Genomic DNA, 20,385 nt, shown 5'->3' with positions numbered 1-20,385 from the left:
ATCTGTGTTGTATCATACAACCGCCCAATCTTAGTTTTCTTTTAACAGAATCTGTGTTGTATCATACAACCGCCCAATCTTAGTTTTCTTTTAACAGAATCTGTGTTGTATCATACAACCGCCCAATCTTAGTTTTCTTTTAACAGAATCTGTGTTGTATCATACAACCGCCCAATCATAGTTTTCCTCTAACAGAACCTGTGTTGTATCACACAACCGCCCAATCATAGTTTTCTTTTAACAGAATCTGTGTTGTATCACACAACCGCCCAATCTTAGTTTTCTTTTAACAGAATCTGTGTTGTATCATACAACCGCCCAATCTTAGTTTTCTTTTAACAGAATCTGTGTTGTATCATACAACCGCCCAATCATAGTTTTCCTTTAACAGAACCTGTGTTGTATCATACAACCGCCCAATCTTAGTTTTCTTTTAACAGAATCTGTGTTGTATCATACAACCGCCCAATCTTAGTTTTCTTTTAACAGAATCTGTGTTGTATCATACAACCGCCCAATCTTAGTTTTCTTTTAACAGAATCTGTGTTGTATCATACAACCGCCCAATCATAGTTTTCCTTTAACAGAACCTGTGTTGTATCATACAACCGCCCAATCATAGTTTTCTTTTAACAGAATCTGTGTTGTATCATACAACCGCCCAATCATAGTTTTCCTCTAACAGAACCTGTGTTGTATCACACAACCACATAAACAAATAAATACGATAGACAACACTATCATCTTTTCAAGAATACTATCTTGTAATATTTTTTTCTGCTTTCTGTCTATTATGATTTACTGAACCGTGACCACCTGTGACTCAGTCGTAATATCAAACAGGTGATACTTCCACACAGGTAAAAGACTGCCACCATCATAAATGTGTACTTATAGCTTCCAGACCTGTCATATAAGAAGCCTTAAAGCAAAAAAAAAAACATCATTAAGAAACGAAATAAAATGTACCCTACAGTAATAACTGAACATTCACAAAGAATACAATGTCAACATCAATGATAACGGTGTAATATACAGGGGCGCAGGGTTGGTTAGGACTTTGCTTTTTGTTGGACGTACAAATAGCACAAGTGCTAAGAACCAAATACTTACTACAAAATAAACCTGGTACAAGCCTGTAAATCATTGTACCATGATTGTACACAACAATGAATATCATAAAGTTGGCAGAGACCGATTACACTTTTGAAATGCACGGAGACCGAACAATATAAATAGTCCATAGCATCGTGCTAACCTTGAACATTTATTTTCCTCAAATTAACAATCTTCAACGACCAACAGAGCTCGGAATTTATAAAATTGACATACATCATAATCAACTTGTTAGTTGATAAATACTAAAAAATAAGGGGTGTGAAATATCTAGAAGACTATGATATCAGCTGAAATAAAGATACATGTACTATAAGGAAGCGCTGTCTAGGATTCCTCACACTGGTATCACAGGGGCTGGCTCCCACTATCAAATATGCAGACCGACTAGTATATAAACACGAGAAGGGAGTAACAGATTCGAAGGCGCCTCGCTTTAACTCATTTTTTTTTCAAATAAAATCGAACGTATTATTATTTACTGCTCTGCTATCACTTGACACAAACGATGAATTTAATAAATAAACACAAGTTTCACCGTCAAATACTTCTAAGAATTTTTACACCATTAAACTTCATATTACAATCGCTTGGACCGAAAGTGAAACTAAACTGCGACCTTGACATTGCTATATATACAAGGCATGTAATATTATCTAGTGTAAAGAACACAATTTGGTTCGATTGATGCAGAATTGATCGCGAAGCCGTTTATGATATGCGTAAACAGAAACAAATTAAAGTTCTGCATACAAGATAATATATTCAGATATTAGTTACATGTGTATTCCGTAGTTTAATATTTTGCCAAAAACTATGATCAATTAATTGACCCGATCAATTAATTTCAACTTATTCCGTGTACACGTCTATTGCCATCACTTGGCGTCCGTCGTCATCGTCCGTCATCGTCGTCGTTAACAATTTTTCAAAACTCTTCTCCTCTGAAACTACTTGACCAATTTGAACTAAACTTGGTGTGAATGTTCCTTTGGGTATCCTGCATAGAACTGTAGTGGGGATTTTTGATCCGTCGAAAAACATGACCGCCGTTACTAAAAATAGAACATAGGGGTCAGACCGTAGTTTTTCGCATACATCTCCAAAACCGTTTGGTTTAGCCAAATTCTGACATGGGGTAAATGTGTTCAGCATGATGAGATCTATCTACAATCAAATTTAGGTTTTAATCCGTTAAGCAATGTTGGAGTTGTTACCCTTTTTCGACGTTTTTTTTTTTGCTATTTTGAATGTTGTTTCTTTCAAAATCTTCTCCTCTGACACCACCTGACCAATTGGAACCAAACTTGGTATGAATGTTTCTTGGGGTATCGTGCATAGAACTGATGTGAGGATATTTGATCCGTTGAAAAACATGGCTGTCGTTACTAAAAATAGAACATAGGGGTCAGGCAGTAGTTTTTCGCATTTATCTCCAAAACCGTTAGGTTTAGCCGAATTTTAACATGGTTAAAATTATTCAGCATGAAGAGATCTATCTGTGGTCAAATTTTGGTGAATATTTAATTTGTTGCCCCATGTTGGAGTTATTGCCCTTTTTGGACGTTTTTTGCTGTTTTTAATGTTATTATTTTAAACAATGTTCTCCTAAGAAACTACTTTACAGAATTCAATGAAAGTTTGTATTTTTTGTTTTAAAGGGCATCCTTAACAAAATGACCGTTTGGATTTTTGATCTGTTATAAAGCATGGCCGCTATTACTAAAAATTGAACATTGGGGTTAGACAGCAGATTTTTGCATATATCTCCAAAACGGTCAGGTTTAACCAAAATCTGACTTGGGATAAAATTATTCAGCATGAAGAGATCTATCTGTGGTCAAATTTTGGTGAAAATTTGTTGATCCATGTTGGAGTTATTGCCCTTTTTGGACGTTTTTTTTCTGTTTATATTTTTACTTTAAAAAATCTCCTCCTCAGAAACTTCTCTACAGAATTCAATGAAAGTTCACATTTTTGTTTTATAGGGTATCCTTAACAAAATGACAGATTTTTGATCGCTGAAAAAAACATGGCTGCCGTTTTTAGAAATAGAACAATGGGGTCAGACAGCAGATTTGTGCATACATCTCCAAATCTGTTAGGTTTAGCCAATAGCTTTTAATTGCTGAAATAATCTTTATTATAAGGCTTACAGATGTGTCAAATGAATCAAATGGAGTTAGAGTTATTGCCCTTAAAAGGCAAAAATTTAACCAGGTGAGCGATTCAGGCTCCCGGGAGCCTCTTGTTTTAGACAGGATTATTTCATTGGTAAAGGTAGTCCGGTTAAAAAGAACGTGTTTTTTTTAAGATTACGACCTTGTTATAGGAAAATTTCGTATCCAAGATAAAATGAAAACGACGGCATCTCACACTAGTCAGGCTGTGCATTTGATTGTGGGAGCAAGCCCCTGTGTTCGTATCGAACGGAGTCGAAAGTATGACTGTTTGTTACTTATAAACTAGGTTTTACTTTTACCACACTAAGTCATGGACAATATACATTTGTATACATACAAACCTGCTATAGGAGGTGCTGGTATGGATGATAAACCCTGAACAAATGAAGACCATCCAAAACCATACGCTAAATATTCTATTCCAGCGAAGTCAACGAGGACTATAGTTCTCACTCCAACAAATATTCCTTTCAAAATTTAAAAGTTTCTTTTGAAATCTATTTTTACTGAACGTATGTGGTGTGATATGATTTTGTTTGTGTGGTATCAGCGTTTGTTTGGTTAAGATACATTTTATTATGTACATAGAGAAGTCATTTAAAGAAACCGACATATCGTTTTTTAATACCAGTCTCTGTTATACTGTATAGGATATTTTGACAGAATTATCGGCCCCTGAATTGTTTTTTTTTGTAGTGTAGTGTATCTCGATGAAAAAAGAAAAAAATCATTTTACCACAACATACAAGTATGAAAGGCAAATGTAGTACTAGTATCCCATTCATAGTGGTTCGGTTTTTGGAAATAAGAACCTATTAACTGATAATAATTGATAATATACTATAAAAACCGATAGTGTATACCCATCTCCGTCGTTTTAAAGCAGACCTATCTTAGTTGCTTTCGGAGAATGACTTATAATGTCCCTAGAAAGACAGTGGTTGCACTTAATTGGTCTTTAACTGCTCTATATTATTGGTGTAGCCATGGATGCTTGTTGGGGTTTTTATTTTGTTTATTTTGTGTTCGGTTCCTGTGTGTTGTTTTATTGTTTCCTTCTCAGGTTTTTGTATCTTGCATTTACGTTCAAATTTCTATGTTTGCATTGACCGTGACTGTATTAATTAAAATAGATTTTCAATGGAATCATTTTAAAAACAGATTTTAAATCACCAAATATTTTATTACAATATATGAATATGAATGTATTTTGCACTTAGATGCCTATTAACCGTCTGGAAGTTTTAAATGAATGATTTTAATTTTTGAAAGTACATGAATGTAAAGTGTAAAAAGTTGATTCTTTAATCTTCTATAGTCTTGTGCTACTTATTTATATTAACCTGATGTAGTTAGTCTTTGAATATATTTACTTCTATGTATGTCAATCATCCATAGAAGGAATAAAGTACATGTATGATGATGGTGGCACGAATATAAAATATCATAAGTGTCTTGTAACCGCTGTACCCGATAGGCTGACTTAATTTAATACAGTAACGAAACTTACCTACACATAATCCCGAAACTACAGAATACATTGCTATTTGCCAGAATGTAACACAGAATGGTAGGAAGAAAGTTCCTACACTGGCCACAGCAAAGGCAAGAAAATACATCGTGATGCTTCGTATATGGAGGAAGTCTACGATAAACCCTGAGATAAATCGACCTAGTGTATTGGTTGCACCAATAATAGATACCAATAGGGCACTTAAATGCCCCGGTATTCCATGTGTCATGGCAAAGTCAGGGATGTAAAGGGTACTGATGTACTGAACTGCAAAAACAAAATAGAAATTATTATATATATTCCAGAAAAATCTCCGCATTGAATCCTTGGTACACATATTCTTAGTATTGCTATTAAGGTAATAACCACATTAATTAAGACAGATGAAGTACATGTACATTGTTGTAAGTTTTATCAAGGTAAGACGGTACGAAAGGGCATTAATCTATAATGATCCCATACACATAATAACCGGGAGAAAAGAAAAAAAAAAGTCACAAATAATACAATGTGTAAATTCCAATCGAAACAGGTTGAGAGCTCAAATGTTTCCCACTCAACCAAGCTCCGTGGACAAGTTGTTCATTTAAATGTTATTCCTAGTGATATAGGAACAAAATCTATGAGAGTTCGGGAACAACGTTTGGAGCAGGTATATAATAATCATACTTTGGTTTTTCTGCATAGTGGGCATCACACATTTATATATAATAAATTCAAAATATACTTTGTATAATTGTTACGAACATTCCAATCTTAATCAACACAAATGTGAACTTTTAGCCATGTATGCCACAATGGTGCGCCTCTGTGTGTAGTAAATACTGATAATTACCTGACCAAAACAACATCGCTAACAGCGCCAGTATAAACTTGGGTTGTTTCAGAAGTTTGACATTATCTCCAGAACAACATTTTCTATTGTCTTTTCTTCTTGTATCACTGTTATTTGAAATAGTATCAGTGTGGATCTGTTCACGTGATGTTTTCATTAACTCACTACTATGAATATCTTGGAGAGATGATCCGTTTTGCAGAAATTCATTGTTTTCGTTAGTACGTATTGTATCTCCATGTTCATCCTCCTGGAGTAACGGCGAACTTATATGAGGAAGAGACAGATATACCTCCTCTGTTGACAACCTCTTTAATTTGAGTGTACCACTCCGTAGTTTAGTGAAATGGTCCAGGGATTGTGAAGATTTATTTGCTTCAGTGTTTTTATTTGGAATTTTCAAAAGGGAAAAAATTCTGGACTTTTGTGTAAAACTCCATTTGATATGTTTTCCGTCATTTTTACGTCGTCTCTATTGTGTGACGTGTCATGAATGTCTTCTATAACCGGTAATGGTCTAAATATTGTACCACTGATTGCACAGTTAAAATATATAGCAGCCATTATAAGAACTGTTCCCCTCCAACCATATACATGTAGCATTATTTCAGCAGCATAAGGGTAGGTAAACATACCAAAGCCAGCACCACTCATGGCCACTCCTGTAGCAATCGCACGTCTTCTTTCAAAGTATCTACCAACGGCAACAACAGCACACATGAAAGTCATACCCATACTAATTCCTACAATAGTTTCTTCTCTCTAATAAACAAAGACTTGTGAATTCAGAAATTAAAACAAGGAGGACGCACTGACTGGCCGCTCTATTGGTTTACACTAATTTTCTATATAATGAACCAAATCTGTCAGCATAAGGAAGATAGATCCACTTTCATTGAATCAGCCTGAGCAAAGATGCAATCTTTATACTTAAGGCATTTATGTATATAGGTACCAGTATGTTCTAAATGTTACTAATGTACACTGGAGAGCTAGTAATTCATAACATTAACTATGTTTCTTATCTAAACGCAACTATGCTCAGAAGAAGAAATATTACGGATGACATGTTATTTTCAGTGATTTAATAGATGAATTATAACACCACCTTAGTAAAAGATTCCATATTTAAATGGGCATTTGCAACTACATGTACTTAATTTGAATATACTTCTGTTTGAATGTTACTGAAAGCCGTAATTTTCGAAACGCCGTTAGGACAGAAAATTCAAAAATATTCATATAAATCACACACACATACTAACCACCAAATATACCATAAGCTATGATAAGTACTGCAATATTTGGTGAGAATGCAGAGATCGTAAAACCAAGAACCCCTATGATAGTCCCAGCCAGTGTAGTCTGTCTTATGGAATACTTATCCAGTAGAATACCAACAATGGGCCCTAAAATATATATATAAACGTCTCAGAATGTGACGACTCTATTCGTTACACTGTTCCATCGGATCATATTGATACAGGGAAGATATGTAAACGTATAGAAGCGTCTGAAAAATTCCCAACGATGTTAGAATTTTTGGTCGCTCCCTCCGCGGGACTTGAACTCGTACCGCTGTGACATCTATGGCAACACATCCTATATATAGCCTAGCTGGCCGAGTGGTCTAGGGCGCCGGACTTAGTGCAGGCGGTGTTGCCATAGATGTCACAGCGGTACGAGTTCGACTTCCGCGGAGGGAACGACCAAAAGTTCATGAAACAGAATAGTATACATTAATCTATGCTGTAGATGCATTATGTTAACAAAAACACTTTAATCTACAAAAGTTCTTCAATTATTCTTATAAAGAAGAGGCTCCCAGGGCCTGAATCGCTCACCTTGTTAAATTTTGCCTTTCAAGGGCAATAAATTTAACAAAATGTTGTCCAACAATTCTGATTCAAGAAGACATTTGTAAGATTTATCATAAGGAGTATTTCAGCAGTTGAAAGTTTCTATTTATATCTATCATAGTTTCTGTGATATTGGCTGAAAACTGTAAAAAAAACAAAAACAAAAAGAAAAAAAAATCATTTTCACCATTCAAGTGCAATAACTCTTACAAGGAGTGGTCTGACTACTTTTATCCGTGAAGACTTATGTAGGTCTTACATTAAGGATCATTTCAGCAATTGAAAGAATTTGGCTAAACCTAATGGTTTTGGAGATATAATATGCGAAAAACTACTGTCTGACCCCTATGTTCTATATTTAGTAACAGCGTCCATGTTTTTCGACGGATCAAATATCCCACATCATTGCTATGAAGGATACCTCAAGGAACATTAATCCCAAGTTAGGTTCCAATCGGTCAAGTAGTTTCAGAGGAGAAGATTTTTTAAAGAAATAATATTAAAAATAACAAAAGAAAACGTTGAAAAAGGGCAATAACTCCAACATGGCTGGGCAGATTAAAACGAAAATTTGATATCAGATGGATCTCATTATGCTTAATACTTTTATCTTGTCAGACTTACGCTAAACTTAACGCTTTTGAAGTTATAAGCGAAAAACCACAGTCTGACCCCTATGTTCTATTTTTAGTAAATGTGGCCATGTTTTTCGATGGATAAAAATCCCCACATCAATTCAATGCAGGATACCCCAAGAAACATTCATACCAAGTCTGGTTTGAATTGGTCAAGTAGTGTCAGAGGAGAAGAGTTTTGAAAAGTTGTTAACGACGACGACGAAGACGGACGCCGAGTGATGGCATACGCTCACATGGCCATCGACCAGGTGAGCTAAAAAGCGGTTTCAAATGATACACCTGAAATGTATGAATCTCCGTATCATCAAAACTTCTAGTTGAATATAACCAAGATGATTCTATTCCAAGTACTGCAATGATGAAGTGCATAGAAACAATATTGAATTATCAGGACTACTTACCTACGAGCAAACAGACGCCAAAAGACAACGATGCAATCCACGTAGTGCTCGATTTAGATGCTTCAAACTCATTCTGTATCGGAATTATTATCACTCCAAACGCAGCAGTTGTTCCCTCTACTATGAAAGTAACTATGAATGTCCCTAAACATACCATCCAGCCCCATCCACCGTCAGGCCCAATAGTATGTTTTCTCATTTTATGGTGTCTTTCTAAAACGTATCAACCAGCTCTCGGAACTATGTGAACATTATTAAAATCAGACTGATCCACTAAATTATATTGACGTGTACATAAATAGTGCGACGTTATTGATTATTGTTTTATTATATTAGTAAAAAAATGAAATGATATATTAAAATTCAGATTAAAATGTAAAATGTAATTTATTCTCATCCTGTTTCATCGGCTTTATACTCTTCATAGCTTATAATTTGTTGTGAAATCTAATAAGTTACACCAATATTACTGGCCATATTCAATACAACTTCACACTCACAATGTGTAGTTACAGGCATTGGGGGAAGTACAACTACGCTGTGATGTTATATTTAATTGTAACCTTTTCTGTTGAAAATAACAATACATCGGTAAAAAATCGAAATATCATTATTGAGGCAATTCAGAAACATAAGTCAAAATACATTGTGGGAAATACGTTGAACTATAAACTGGCGAATATTAAAAACTTCTAATGATTTCAATGAGCGTTTATCGCATCTAAATCACACTTCCGCCCAAGCCGACGTCATTGTAACGACAACGTCGAAAATGGGAATACACAAAAAAATGGACGTTACATTTCCGCGATGATTACACAACAAATCATAATTATAAGAAATTTGACATGCATAACTTACATACACAATGTCAATAACGAACCGAATAAAATAGATATAAAAACTGAATATAAGAAAACAAGACATAACACACAAAACTGATGCAATAGCAATATGAACTGCCACAAAAACCAGGAGTGGCATCAGGTACAACGGAAGAATAACCACGTCCTGCTCCGCCAAGTGTACACGTAATATTGCAAGTGAGTATATCCCAGCAATGAAAAGTATTAACACTAAAGCAGCTTCCCAACACGAGTAAAAAAAGTCCCATGAAATATAACGAAGCGCAATATCAATTCAATTTAAGTATTATGATGTAAATAAAGTTAATAAAGTGGATATGGTAGAAAATTATCAGTTGCAATATGTTTCTATGAAGTACTTTATAAAATTTACCACTTACTCTAGGAACAAAACAAAAATACCTGCCTCGATGCATATGTGGTTTCGTGGAAGCGTGATCGCCTCGAATACGGGAGGTCATGTAGCACGATCTCCGACCGCGTCTTATCAAGTCATTGTAAGTCACCTCTGCTAATCAAACAGCATACTAGAGATAAATTGGGTGATATGTATTTCTGTGTGATGTTGTTTCTGGGTGCTATAGCATATTCAAAATCCAGCTCAGCTTTTCCAAGTATGTCACCGAATGATCAACGTTCGTATTTTTCATTATTGATTGATTATTGGTGTTTAACACCCGAGCAACAATATTTTGAACAGCTAGACGTAAAACAACAATCAATCAGTTCGAACTGTTTTATTTCGTTCTGGGGAAGAAGGTGCCATTATAGTGAATAGTGAATCAGAAAATTAAAACAAACTTACCCTGATAATGCAACAACGTCTTTCAGTAGAGGTAGCGTCTGTAGAACAAGTCATGTGTGGAACCAGTACAAGTACTACGCATGATCGAACATGTACATAAATATATGTATGTAATTTTTCAATAATACTGTAAGAAACACAGTTTCGTGTATAAAGCGAATATAAAGAATGTAACCTAAACATAGCCATCCATTTGAACATAATGTAAATTAAAAAAAAAAACAAACTGAAGATAAAAATATTAAGAAAGTAGTATCTTTAAATTTTATATAATTCAAAGTAATGAGACGAAAGTACACCATAAATCTTATTATAGAAAATGGCGCAGACTTATTTATTATGATTACGTAATGAAACAAACCTGTACTGAATTGATTTTTTGTTTCATTATTTAGGTCACAAGTATGGTTGAGTGAATATTCATTGCACACAATTCACATTTAAATGCTTTCTGTTTCATGAAATTGATTTGTAAATATTTGTATACCGTTTGACTACGTATCTATTGATACATGTAGTAGTGAGTGACATGATTCTCTTTATTTTTATTTTTAAAGCCCTTTATTTCCACAATGATCAACAGGTAGTGCAATTCGTATATAATTAAGACACTGTATATGGTAGAGTAATCAAGGGAGACACGATTCTAGCGCAAATCAATAGAATGTAATCTAGGGACAAAGAACAGACATGGAATAGTAATCAAGGGAACCAAGGTTATAGCGGTAATCAAAAGAATATAATCCAGGGACAAAGACCAGACATGGAAAACAGACACACACAACAAAGAACATAAAGTAACTAAAATCATACATACAAAGTAACAAAAGTAAATGAGCAACTCGGACTCCACTAAAAAATGGGAGCATGGAGCAGGTGCACCGGTAGGGTAAGCGTCCTCTGCTTTTCTAGAAACACCCGCCGAGTTGCTCATAAAAAGTCAAGTCCGAGGTAGACAAACGAGGAAAGGCAAACTATGACCCGTTGAATAAATCAGTTTTCATGATGCTGATGGATACATCATAACGATCCACGAGTTCATGATGACGACCATAAAACTTCTGTAGTGATGACTTCAATCTTGTAGCAACATAACCCTGTTCCAGAAGCCTATTTGTTAGAGTTCTAGCGCGATACAAAAAGTCTGCGTAGTTTGGGCAAGCTCTGGCGTAACGTATGAGTTGTGATGATATGAACACTCCATACGCAGGAGCCGAAGGGATGTTGCCACAGATGAAAGGAAAGTTGACAATTTTGAATGAAAAGTCATCACGTTTGTCGTAAAGTTTGGTCAATAGTTTTCCTTTACCATCGATTTCTAAGTGTAGGTCAAGATATGAGGCTGACTTTACAGTGTCTGTAGTATTCTTGAAAACAGACAAACACAACAAAGAACATAAAGTACATGTAACTAAAATAATACATACAAAGTATGTAGGGTAAGCGTCCTCTGCTTTTCTAGAAACACCCATCGAGTTGCCCATAAAAAGTCAAGCCCGGGGTAGACGAAAGAGGAAAGGAAAACTATGACACGTTGAACAAATCAGTTTTCGTGGTGCAGATGGATACATCGTAACGATCCACGAGTCCATGATATATAACGACCATAAAACTTCTGTAGTGATGACTTCAATCTTGTAGCAACATAACCCTGTTCCAGAAGCCTAATTGTAAGAAGTGTAGCGCGATACAAAAATTCTGCGTAGTTTGGGCAAGCTCTGGAATAACGTATGAGTTGTGATATGCGATATGGGTAGATGCGATGTATCAAATCCCCGAAACCAGGATTATTTAACGAAAATACGTAATCTATATAGTGGAAACTGAGATTAAAGGATATAGCTAAACGATGTCCTTTCTTTCGGATCAGATCAGCTATTAAGTAGAGGTGGTTCGAACAAACAATGCTTTTACAATCTATATATTTACGTTACAATAACCTCTTTTGTATTCAGATCTATTTTTTTAGAAAACACACTATGATTTATCGTTCACTAAAATCAACCAAATCAAGTACGAAAATCTTGCAGATTTTTATCTCAAGGTGCAACAACCTAAAACCAAACATAGACTAGTTATGTTGTCTGTAAGTTGTTTCTGAATTAGAAATAAGTGAATTGATTGGGTTTTCACATGCACGAATCATACCTTGTTTGATTCTTATAAAGACTGTTACTTTAAGTATCAAAACATATACATTTTGATGTAGCTTAAAAACTTACCCAACTTTTGGTATACTTATAGTGTTTTAGTGGGAAATACTTGTTTTCCATCTAATGCATACAAATGCATCAGATCATATTGAGTGTTGTAATAAAAAGTCAATTATATTGGAAAATTGGACAATACTGTTTGAAAATTGAAGGGAAAAAAACAATGAAAACAGACGACGGATGTTGATGTTGATGTTTGAGCATCATAGGAATGAACTGCAGATTGTAGTGAACATACAGAAAAACTTGATGATGCAAGATTTCTGTCTTTGTAATTTACACATAACCCAATGACCGTGAAGTAATGTATAATAATGAACTTGATAAGTGTTAATAATCTTCTGCAAATCGAAGTCCATGAGCTGTCCCCGAGTATACATGTTATATGAGAGAATGATCAAATATATTTTGTGAGTTTTTCCCGCTCTAGAAAGCCGCCTGTGTGAAATATCAATTTCAAAAATGTTAAAATTGAAGCAGGAAGTCTCCAAGTGAACAATATCAGAAGGGAAGAATATTGGAAGAGATCGCCTTGAATGGTCAAACGATGTATGTATGTTAGTATGTATGTATGTATGTTATGTCATACTGGTAATCAATTAAGTTAATTGATGTATAATAAAGGAAATGGAAATCACGACATGTAATGATTTACATTTGGAAATCATAAGCAATCTTTCATAATAAAAATAAATAAAACAATAAGTAGAAAAAGTATCATGTGAAGTTAGTATTCGATCAGGTACTAGAAGCTCAATACCTTTCCGTACATTGATATTAAATCATGTATTTATTTTATCATTATATTAAGTTCAGCACTAGGTTTGAACTTTTGAAAGAATGGATGGGTTGTCTTTCTTTTGATGTTAACATTATATAATGATAAATTTTCCGCTGATGTCAATAAGATGTAGTTATAATTGTTCACTGTGCAAACAGATAATCTTTTCGGGAAACGTCACAACAAAGATGAAATTTACTTCCATGAATACCTTGAAACTTTTTAGATCGTCACTGAACAAAGCGTGTGAGGCTAACATCGAATCTAGTTCACAGAAACTTGAAGAATCCACTGAATCTGAACTAAAACTCCTATGGACCACAAAAAAGCTAATCCGTGTAACAAACTTATAGTGTCCGGAAAAACCTACGAAAATCCTGTAGAGAAAAGCGAAGGATAGCCGTTGCAATTTGAACATATATTTAAAGCCGAATATTTATGTGCTTTACGATTTCGAACGAAGAGTGCCGAATCGGTGGAGGAAAAAACTGTCAAAAGCCAAACTTACAAATCACCTTTTCTCAGATTTTAGCTTAAATGTTTCCTGAAGTTCTACAAATTTGCGAATCCCTAGACAACAACAAAGCAATTGGCCTAGACTACGTAGCAAATGAGCATGCAAAGTGTGGAGGGCTAACCCTGTCAACACTGTTGTGTGCACTTTTCAATTTAATCTTACAATGCGGTATGGTGCCCTTTTCTTGGAAAGAAAGTGTCGTAATTCCCCTATTTACAGGAGGTAAGAAGTTAATGTAAGACTAACACCAGTTCGTAAAATGAATTACTACTTCTAGACATAGCACACCATCATGTAATAAATAATACAAGGCTTCCCACTCCCACTTCGGATCCCGACATACAAAATGTACATATGCGCCATCATACTTGTACCCCTATCGAAAGTATGATAGACAAACAAAAGTTTCGGTTTACTGGTCGTGTCCTCAACTTATCAGACAGAAGCGGCCTTTGCTAACACGATTGTTTAAATACCAGATGTTTACAACGAACCGGCTTTGTTCCTGATGTCGTCCGTATAATTATAAGATATGGCCTTGTCGATGTTTTGGATAGATTCATGATGGACTAGACCTTCACTCGGAGAAAAGTCAAGGAACAAGTTGGTTAACTCTAGGATTAATGAGACTGAAACACTGCGATGGACAGAGTGTGTGTTAAGCGAGTCTAAGTTATCCAAACTACACAAGTACCCCATCGTCCTTACCATTTATGATGACACGCGTGACATCCATTACTTTCTGACGGTTCTGACTCAAGGCGAATTTACCGTAGTTATGATATTTTATGACACTGACTTCGATCTGGACGATGAGAATGGGCTCACGGTTTCATAGTATGCATGTCATACATCTTAAGAATCTGTCAGCACTTTTACAGCTAGCAGTTGGCACCACCATTTCCTTTTCGCACTTACATGTACCATTATAATTTCAGTAGAAAATTATATGAACATATATAGTGTATGTACATGTAAATTTTTATTCTACAATTTGTGTAGCTTTCATTTTGTTTATTATTTATTTATTTATTTATTGAATATTTATTTGTAAATTCGCATTGTACTCCTTATCAAACTAAAAACTAAAAATACTGTGAGCAAGTTCACAAAGAAAATAGCACCCCGGTTTCAAATGGACTTCACTGTAAAACATTAATTAGGATTTATCTTCCTTTGGGGTGATCCAACAGCGTAAATTATTAGTCATTCATGCAAATCTACATACGATACCAAACTTTCTTATATAATCACAATTCCTTGAGCGGTTTAGGAGGTTAAACATGTTAAGCCATTAATATGGATTATCTTCCTTTGGAGACAGTAACTGTGTGTCTTCATGCACATCTACATGTGATGCCAAACTTTCCTATAAAATTACAAAAAAAATCCATTGAGTAGTGATTTGGATTATCTCCCTTTGGAGTCACCCAACAGTACTAGTTATATTCTTTCATGCACATCTACATACGGTACCCAACCATCCTTTAAAATTTCGTAAAAATCCCTTGAGTGGTTTAGAAAGTGTTGCATTCACATTGTTTTAACATGTGAAGCCCTTAATTTGGATGATCTTCCTTAGGAGTCTCCCAACAGTAACAGTAATTATGTTCATTCTTGCACATCCATATACGGTACGCAACCTTCCCATAAAATTTTAATAACAATACGATTTATGGTTGTACGGGACAGTTCGTCTAGGTGTTATTATGTAGGATAGAGGATCAAATAAATGATGCATGTCACAACAAATCAATATTATACAACGTCTCAGAATGTGACGACTCTATTCTCTACATTGCTCCATCGGATCAAATTGATACAGGGAAGATAACGTAAACTTATAGAAGGGTCTGAAAATTCCCAACGATGTTAGAACTGTCAAATTTGCGACGCAAATTTTTGTCGTTCCCTCCGCAATTCAATTAAATCTTTTTCAAGATTATAATGGAGATCAATTTTTTTTTTCAATTTTCTGCAAAGTGTTTTGAAACAAGCCTTGTACTGGACTTTAATTAACAGAATTTTAATATTACATAAAATTGTTGCAAATCAAACTATAGCTAAAAAATTCACTAAACTAATGAATGTTTTCGTATTAAGTAAGATAACGATACAGCTAAGACATAAGGAGCAATATTATTTAAACAAATATCTGGCCAGGTGTCAAAAATGGACAAAAGCGACAAACCTGCCGTTACCGACAAATAAATGAGACACTGAAAGGTGCTGAATCTTATTGCGGTTGGTCGAATATTTTTTAACATCTATCGTTCCACAGCTATGGGTTAAATAGTTCCACTGTCTTGTAGATGGCATGGGGACAATTAATAGCTCAGCAGCCAGGAAGACAACGCTGCTATAATTAGAACATGACGGATATAATATCTCCGAAACATTCCACCCAACCTCCAAAGAACATTTCAGAGTTTGGATGTTGGAATGTTAGAACAACGTAAGAGCAAGGAAAATTAGTACGTTATTAAAGAGATGAACGTATACCATCCAGAAATATTAGGAATAAATGAATGTCGTTGGACAAATTCAGCCACAGTTATTCATAATTCAGGAGCGAAGATATATCATTCCGGTAGAAAAGATAGGAATCATTATGAAGGTGTTGCAATTATTATGAGCAAAACAACAGCTAAATGTTTAACAAAATGGAAACCATACAGTGAGCGCCTAATGTCAGCAAGGTTCAAGACCTCCTATGGTTGTGTAATATTTTGTCAATGTTATGCACCAACAAACGATGCCAAAGATACTGAAAAAAAAGAAATTTTAGAACACCTTAAATACAGCTTATGCAGAAATACACAAGCATGATGTCATCATAGTTATGGAAGATCTAAACACAAAGGTTGAAGCAGATAACACCGGGTCAGATGAAGTCATGGGAACATATGGACTTCCTACCATAAACGCTAATGATGAAATCCTGCCTTGTAAACAATCTTTTTATTGTAAGCACAATATTTCAAGACAAAAACATCCGCAAAGAAACATGGCTATCACCAAATGGACAGAGTTAGAATCAGATAGACCACATCTTGATTAACAAGAAATGGAGAACATCATTGTGAAATGTTATGGTGAGGTGTGGATATCTTTAGCGATCACAATCTTGATACTTGGAAGATCAAATTAAAACTGAAAAAAAACACATCACAACCAAAAAGTACATCAGTTGATATCACACAGCGAAAAAGTGTTGAGAAATAGCAAGCATTTGGTACTTCTCCAAGAAATAAATTGCAGTCTTTATGAAGATTACAGGATTGTTCTGTATATGAGAACTGGGAAGACATTCGTGGCATATAAAAAGAAGTTAAGAAGTGCTTAGATGTAGAAACAAACAGAAAAATGAATAGTTATCTGATACCACATGGGTGTTAGTAGAAAAAAGAAAAGAAGCAAATTAAGACAATAATAACAATGAATTTAGTAGATTAAACAAGGAGGTAAAAAAGAATGCAAAGAATGATAAAACGCAATGCAGAGAAAGCAGAACAGGCTGCGTACAATGGGGATACGAGAACATTATATCAAATAACAAGACCATATGTTGCCAACACCAAAATAGTACCATTTATTTAAAGTCAAAATCAAAAGAGGGAACACTGCTTACAAGAAAAGAAGACCAACTAAAAAGATGGAAAGAACATTTCAATGAAGTTCAGAAAAGGGAGTCACAACATAATCTAAATACACTTGATTACTGATTGCAATAAGTGGCGTGGCGTGGTAATTGTCTTATGTCAGTTTCGGGAAAGGTCTCGAGTCGTATTATACTAGACAGACTTAAGAATCAGTAGATAAAGTTTTGCGGGAAGAGCAAAGATGCTATATTAACAATCGATCGTGTGTTTATAATATCCTTATATTACAAACTATTATAGAACAGACAAATGAATGGAACACATCTCTTTATACTAATTACATAAACTTTGAAAAGGATTTTGATAATATTTATAGAGAGTCTCTTTGAAACATCCTTAAATGTTATGGGATCGACATAAAAATCATCAAAGAAATGTACAACGGATTCAAATGTGTAGTACGACATGATTGCAAGCTGACAGATTGATTTTTGATAACATAAAGAATAAGACAGCAATATAATTTGTCATCTTTACTCTTACTCCTTGCAATTGACTGGATAATAAGAAGAGTTACAAATAATCCAAGAGGCATTTAGTGTGGAAGTGGGGACTAACAGATGCATTAGAAGGCCTGGATTTATTGATGACTTTAGTCTATTTTCCCATACTTTCCAGCACATGCAATCGAAATCGAATGACAGCAAAGAATTTAAGTGAGGAAAATTGGGTTGAAGATAAATGATAAAAAGACCAAGATCATGAAAACAAATTGTCAACACACTGGTAATGATGAATGACCAGACAATTGAATTAATAATCAAGAGAACTAAGGTTATAGCGGTAATCAAAATAATGTAATCCAGGGACAAAGACCAGACATGGAAAACAGACACACACAACAAAGAATAACTAAAATCATACATACAAAGTAACAAAAGCAAATGAGCAACTCGGACTCCACTAAAAACAGGGAGCATGGGCCATGTGCACCTGATGGGTAAACGTCCTTTGCTTTTCTAGAAACACCCGCCGAGCTGCTAATAAAAATTCAAGTCCGGGGTAGACAAAAGAGGAACGGAAAACTTGAAGAAGTGTCAAACTTTTGCCATCTTGGCGGTACCTTTAGTAGAGATCGAGAAATGCTGAAGGAAATCAATATTAGAATAAGCAAAGCAAAACCAGCTTTTAACAAACATGGAAATGTCTGAAAAGCAAGAAAAATATCAAACAAAACGAAAATAAGAGTATACAAGAGCAATGTAAGAGCAGCATTACTATATGGAGCAGGAACATGGATCCCCACCAAGGAAATAGAGAGAAAACTACTGTGAGTAGAAGAAAGATTAAGGAAAATTTAAAGAATTAAATGGACGGATAGAATATTTAACATTGAACTCGCAGAAAGAACTGGAATAAGTAAGTCAACATGGAAGTAAAGAAAAGGAAATACTGTGAAAGTACTACTGTTCGTGTGGTGTCAAATTTCGTGGTTTTCGTGGGTAGGTCTAACCACGAAATTTGGTTCCCAACGAAAAGGAGATTTCCATTGATGTGTAAACAGAAAACCTCAAAAACACAAATTGAAAAATCCAAAAACTTGTGTTTCTTTTCAAATCCACGAAAATTTGTATCCACGAATTAAAGTACTTTCACAGTATCCGGGACATGTGTATAAAATGGATAACATCAGGCATGTAAGGAAAACACTAAGGTGTACACCAGATGACATAAGGAAGCCAGGACGAGCAAAGGGTAGATGGTGAAGGACATAAAATGGGGAATGAAAGAGAATGGAATCAGTTTTGGTGAAATGGAAAGAATAGCAAGCAAGAGACAGAACTAGATGGAGGCCCCTGGTGTACGCCTATGTGTTGCATAATACTAAGAGGGTATGCTGATGATCAGTTTCACTACGAGTCATTGACATCACATCGAAAAGGATACGGAATACATCAGACAAATTCAGTTTGCCGATTTGATGACTATAAAAATATTTGAAATAAAAAAAAACAAATGATTTGTTCTTGTAAGTGTAGGCTTACGAACACAAACACATGAAGGGTTTGTGCCATTTATTTACATGGTAATATTAGAGAGCTACCATACAGGGAAAAAAGCGGGAGTTTGTATTTTCTTATAACTATGGTTACTTCCCTCTAAATCGTTTATGCCCAAGATAAGCTTTAAACTGAATGTTTTAGTCATCTGGAAATCAAAGGATCCAGAATTCAAATAGATTATTATGCTGCAGATGGAAACAACATAAGGATCCACGAGTCCATGATCAATTTTTTTTTGTAGTGATGACTTTAATCTTGTAGCAACATAATCATGTTTCGAAACATAATATTAAGAATTTTAACATTGCACAGTCAGTCTACCAAGTTCAATATATGTATACATTTTTTTTTCAAAATCATTACTCGGTGTGTAAATGAGTACTTATTGAAATGTTTAATAGATTACAAAATACCAATTAAAAGTCTTAAGCCATAGTTAACATAGAAAATATTACCCGGTCCTATTTAAGCAGATGTATGAAATTACCAAAATTTTTTTGCAAGGAAAGTTTTATTAAAAGTCACAAATAGGAAATTAGATTTCGTGTTTTAGGATTTGGAGCGCTTGTTTCCGTTTGGTAGACGCTACGGAACTCCACCATTAGGATGAGCGAAGCTATTAACTGCGTTTGGCGGGAAAAATTAATCGGTAAAGGCGAACCAATGTCGTTTCTTTTCCCTAAAAGTAAAGTTTCCTCTTCTTTCTATTGTCAAAAATAGCATCGAATAGCTTTAATTGTATTTACTATATTAATCATGAGCGAAAATAATCTATTAACATTCATATACTTCCGGTTTCGATCTTGTACTTTACAGAAGACAATGCCAGATACACGTACTTTTATTTGCTGTTTTCAACGAAATCATTGCTGTTCATAACATTGATACATTGCTTACCTTTATCTTTAATTTAACATGTTTTTCTCAGTACCCATTTGTGCGGAGGGAGCAAACCATGCTCTGTGCTTTATTTTTTTTCAATTTCTGCTTTCA

At 34.8% G+C, this 20,385-nt stretch overlaps 1 protein-coding gene across 1 annotated transcript; it reads right to left on the bottom strand.

Moving 5' to 3' along the window:
* Nucleotides 1-730: 730 nt before the first annotated feature.
* Nucleotides 731-10,714, bottom strand: LOC148616295 (monocarboxylate transporter 14-like). The gene is made up of 7 exons (XM_088583204.1): nucleotides 8,546-10,714; nucleotides 6,913-7,056; nucleotides 6,088-6,390; nucleotides 5,648-5,968; nucleotides 4,810-5,079; nucleotides 3,641-3,766; nucleotides 731-922 (listed from the first exon to the last, which is right to left on the bottom strand). The coding sequence occupies exons 1-7, from the start codon at nucleotides 8,742-8,744 to the stop codon at nucleotides 792-794; spliced, it is 1,494 nt and encodes a 497-aa protein (XP_088439330.1). The 5' UTR covers nucleotides 8,745-10,714; the 3' UTR covers nucleotides 731-791.
* Nucleotides 10,715-20,385: the final 9,671 nt, after the last annotated feature.

The sequence above is a fragment of the Perna viridis genome, chromosome 5, assembly GCF_037379345.1.
Source record: "Perna viridis isolate PV_CMFRI_1.1 ecotype Kerala chromosome 5, ASM3737934v1, whole genome shotgun sequence".
Taxonomy (NCBI): domain Eukaryota; kingdom Metazoa; phylum Mollusca; class Bivalvia; order Mytilida; family Mytilidae; genus Perna; species Perna viridis.
This window is presented reverse-complemented; position numbering and strand designations above follow the sequence as displayed.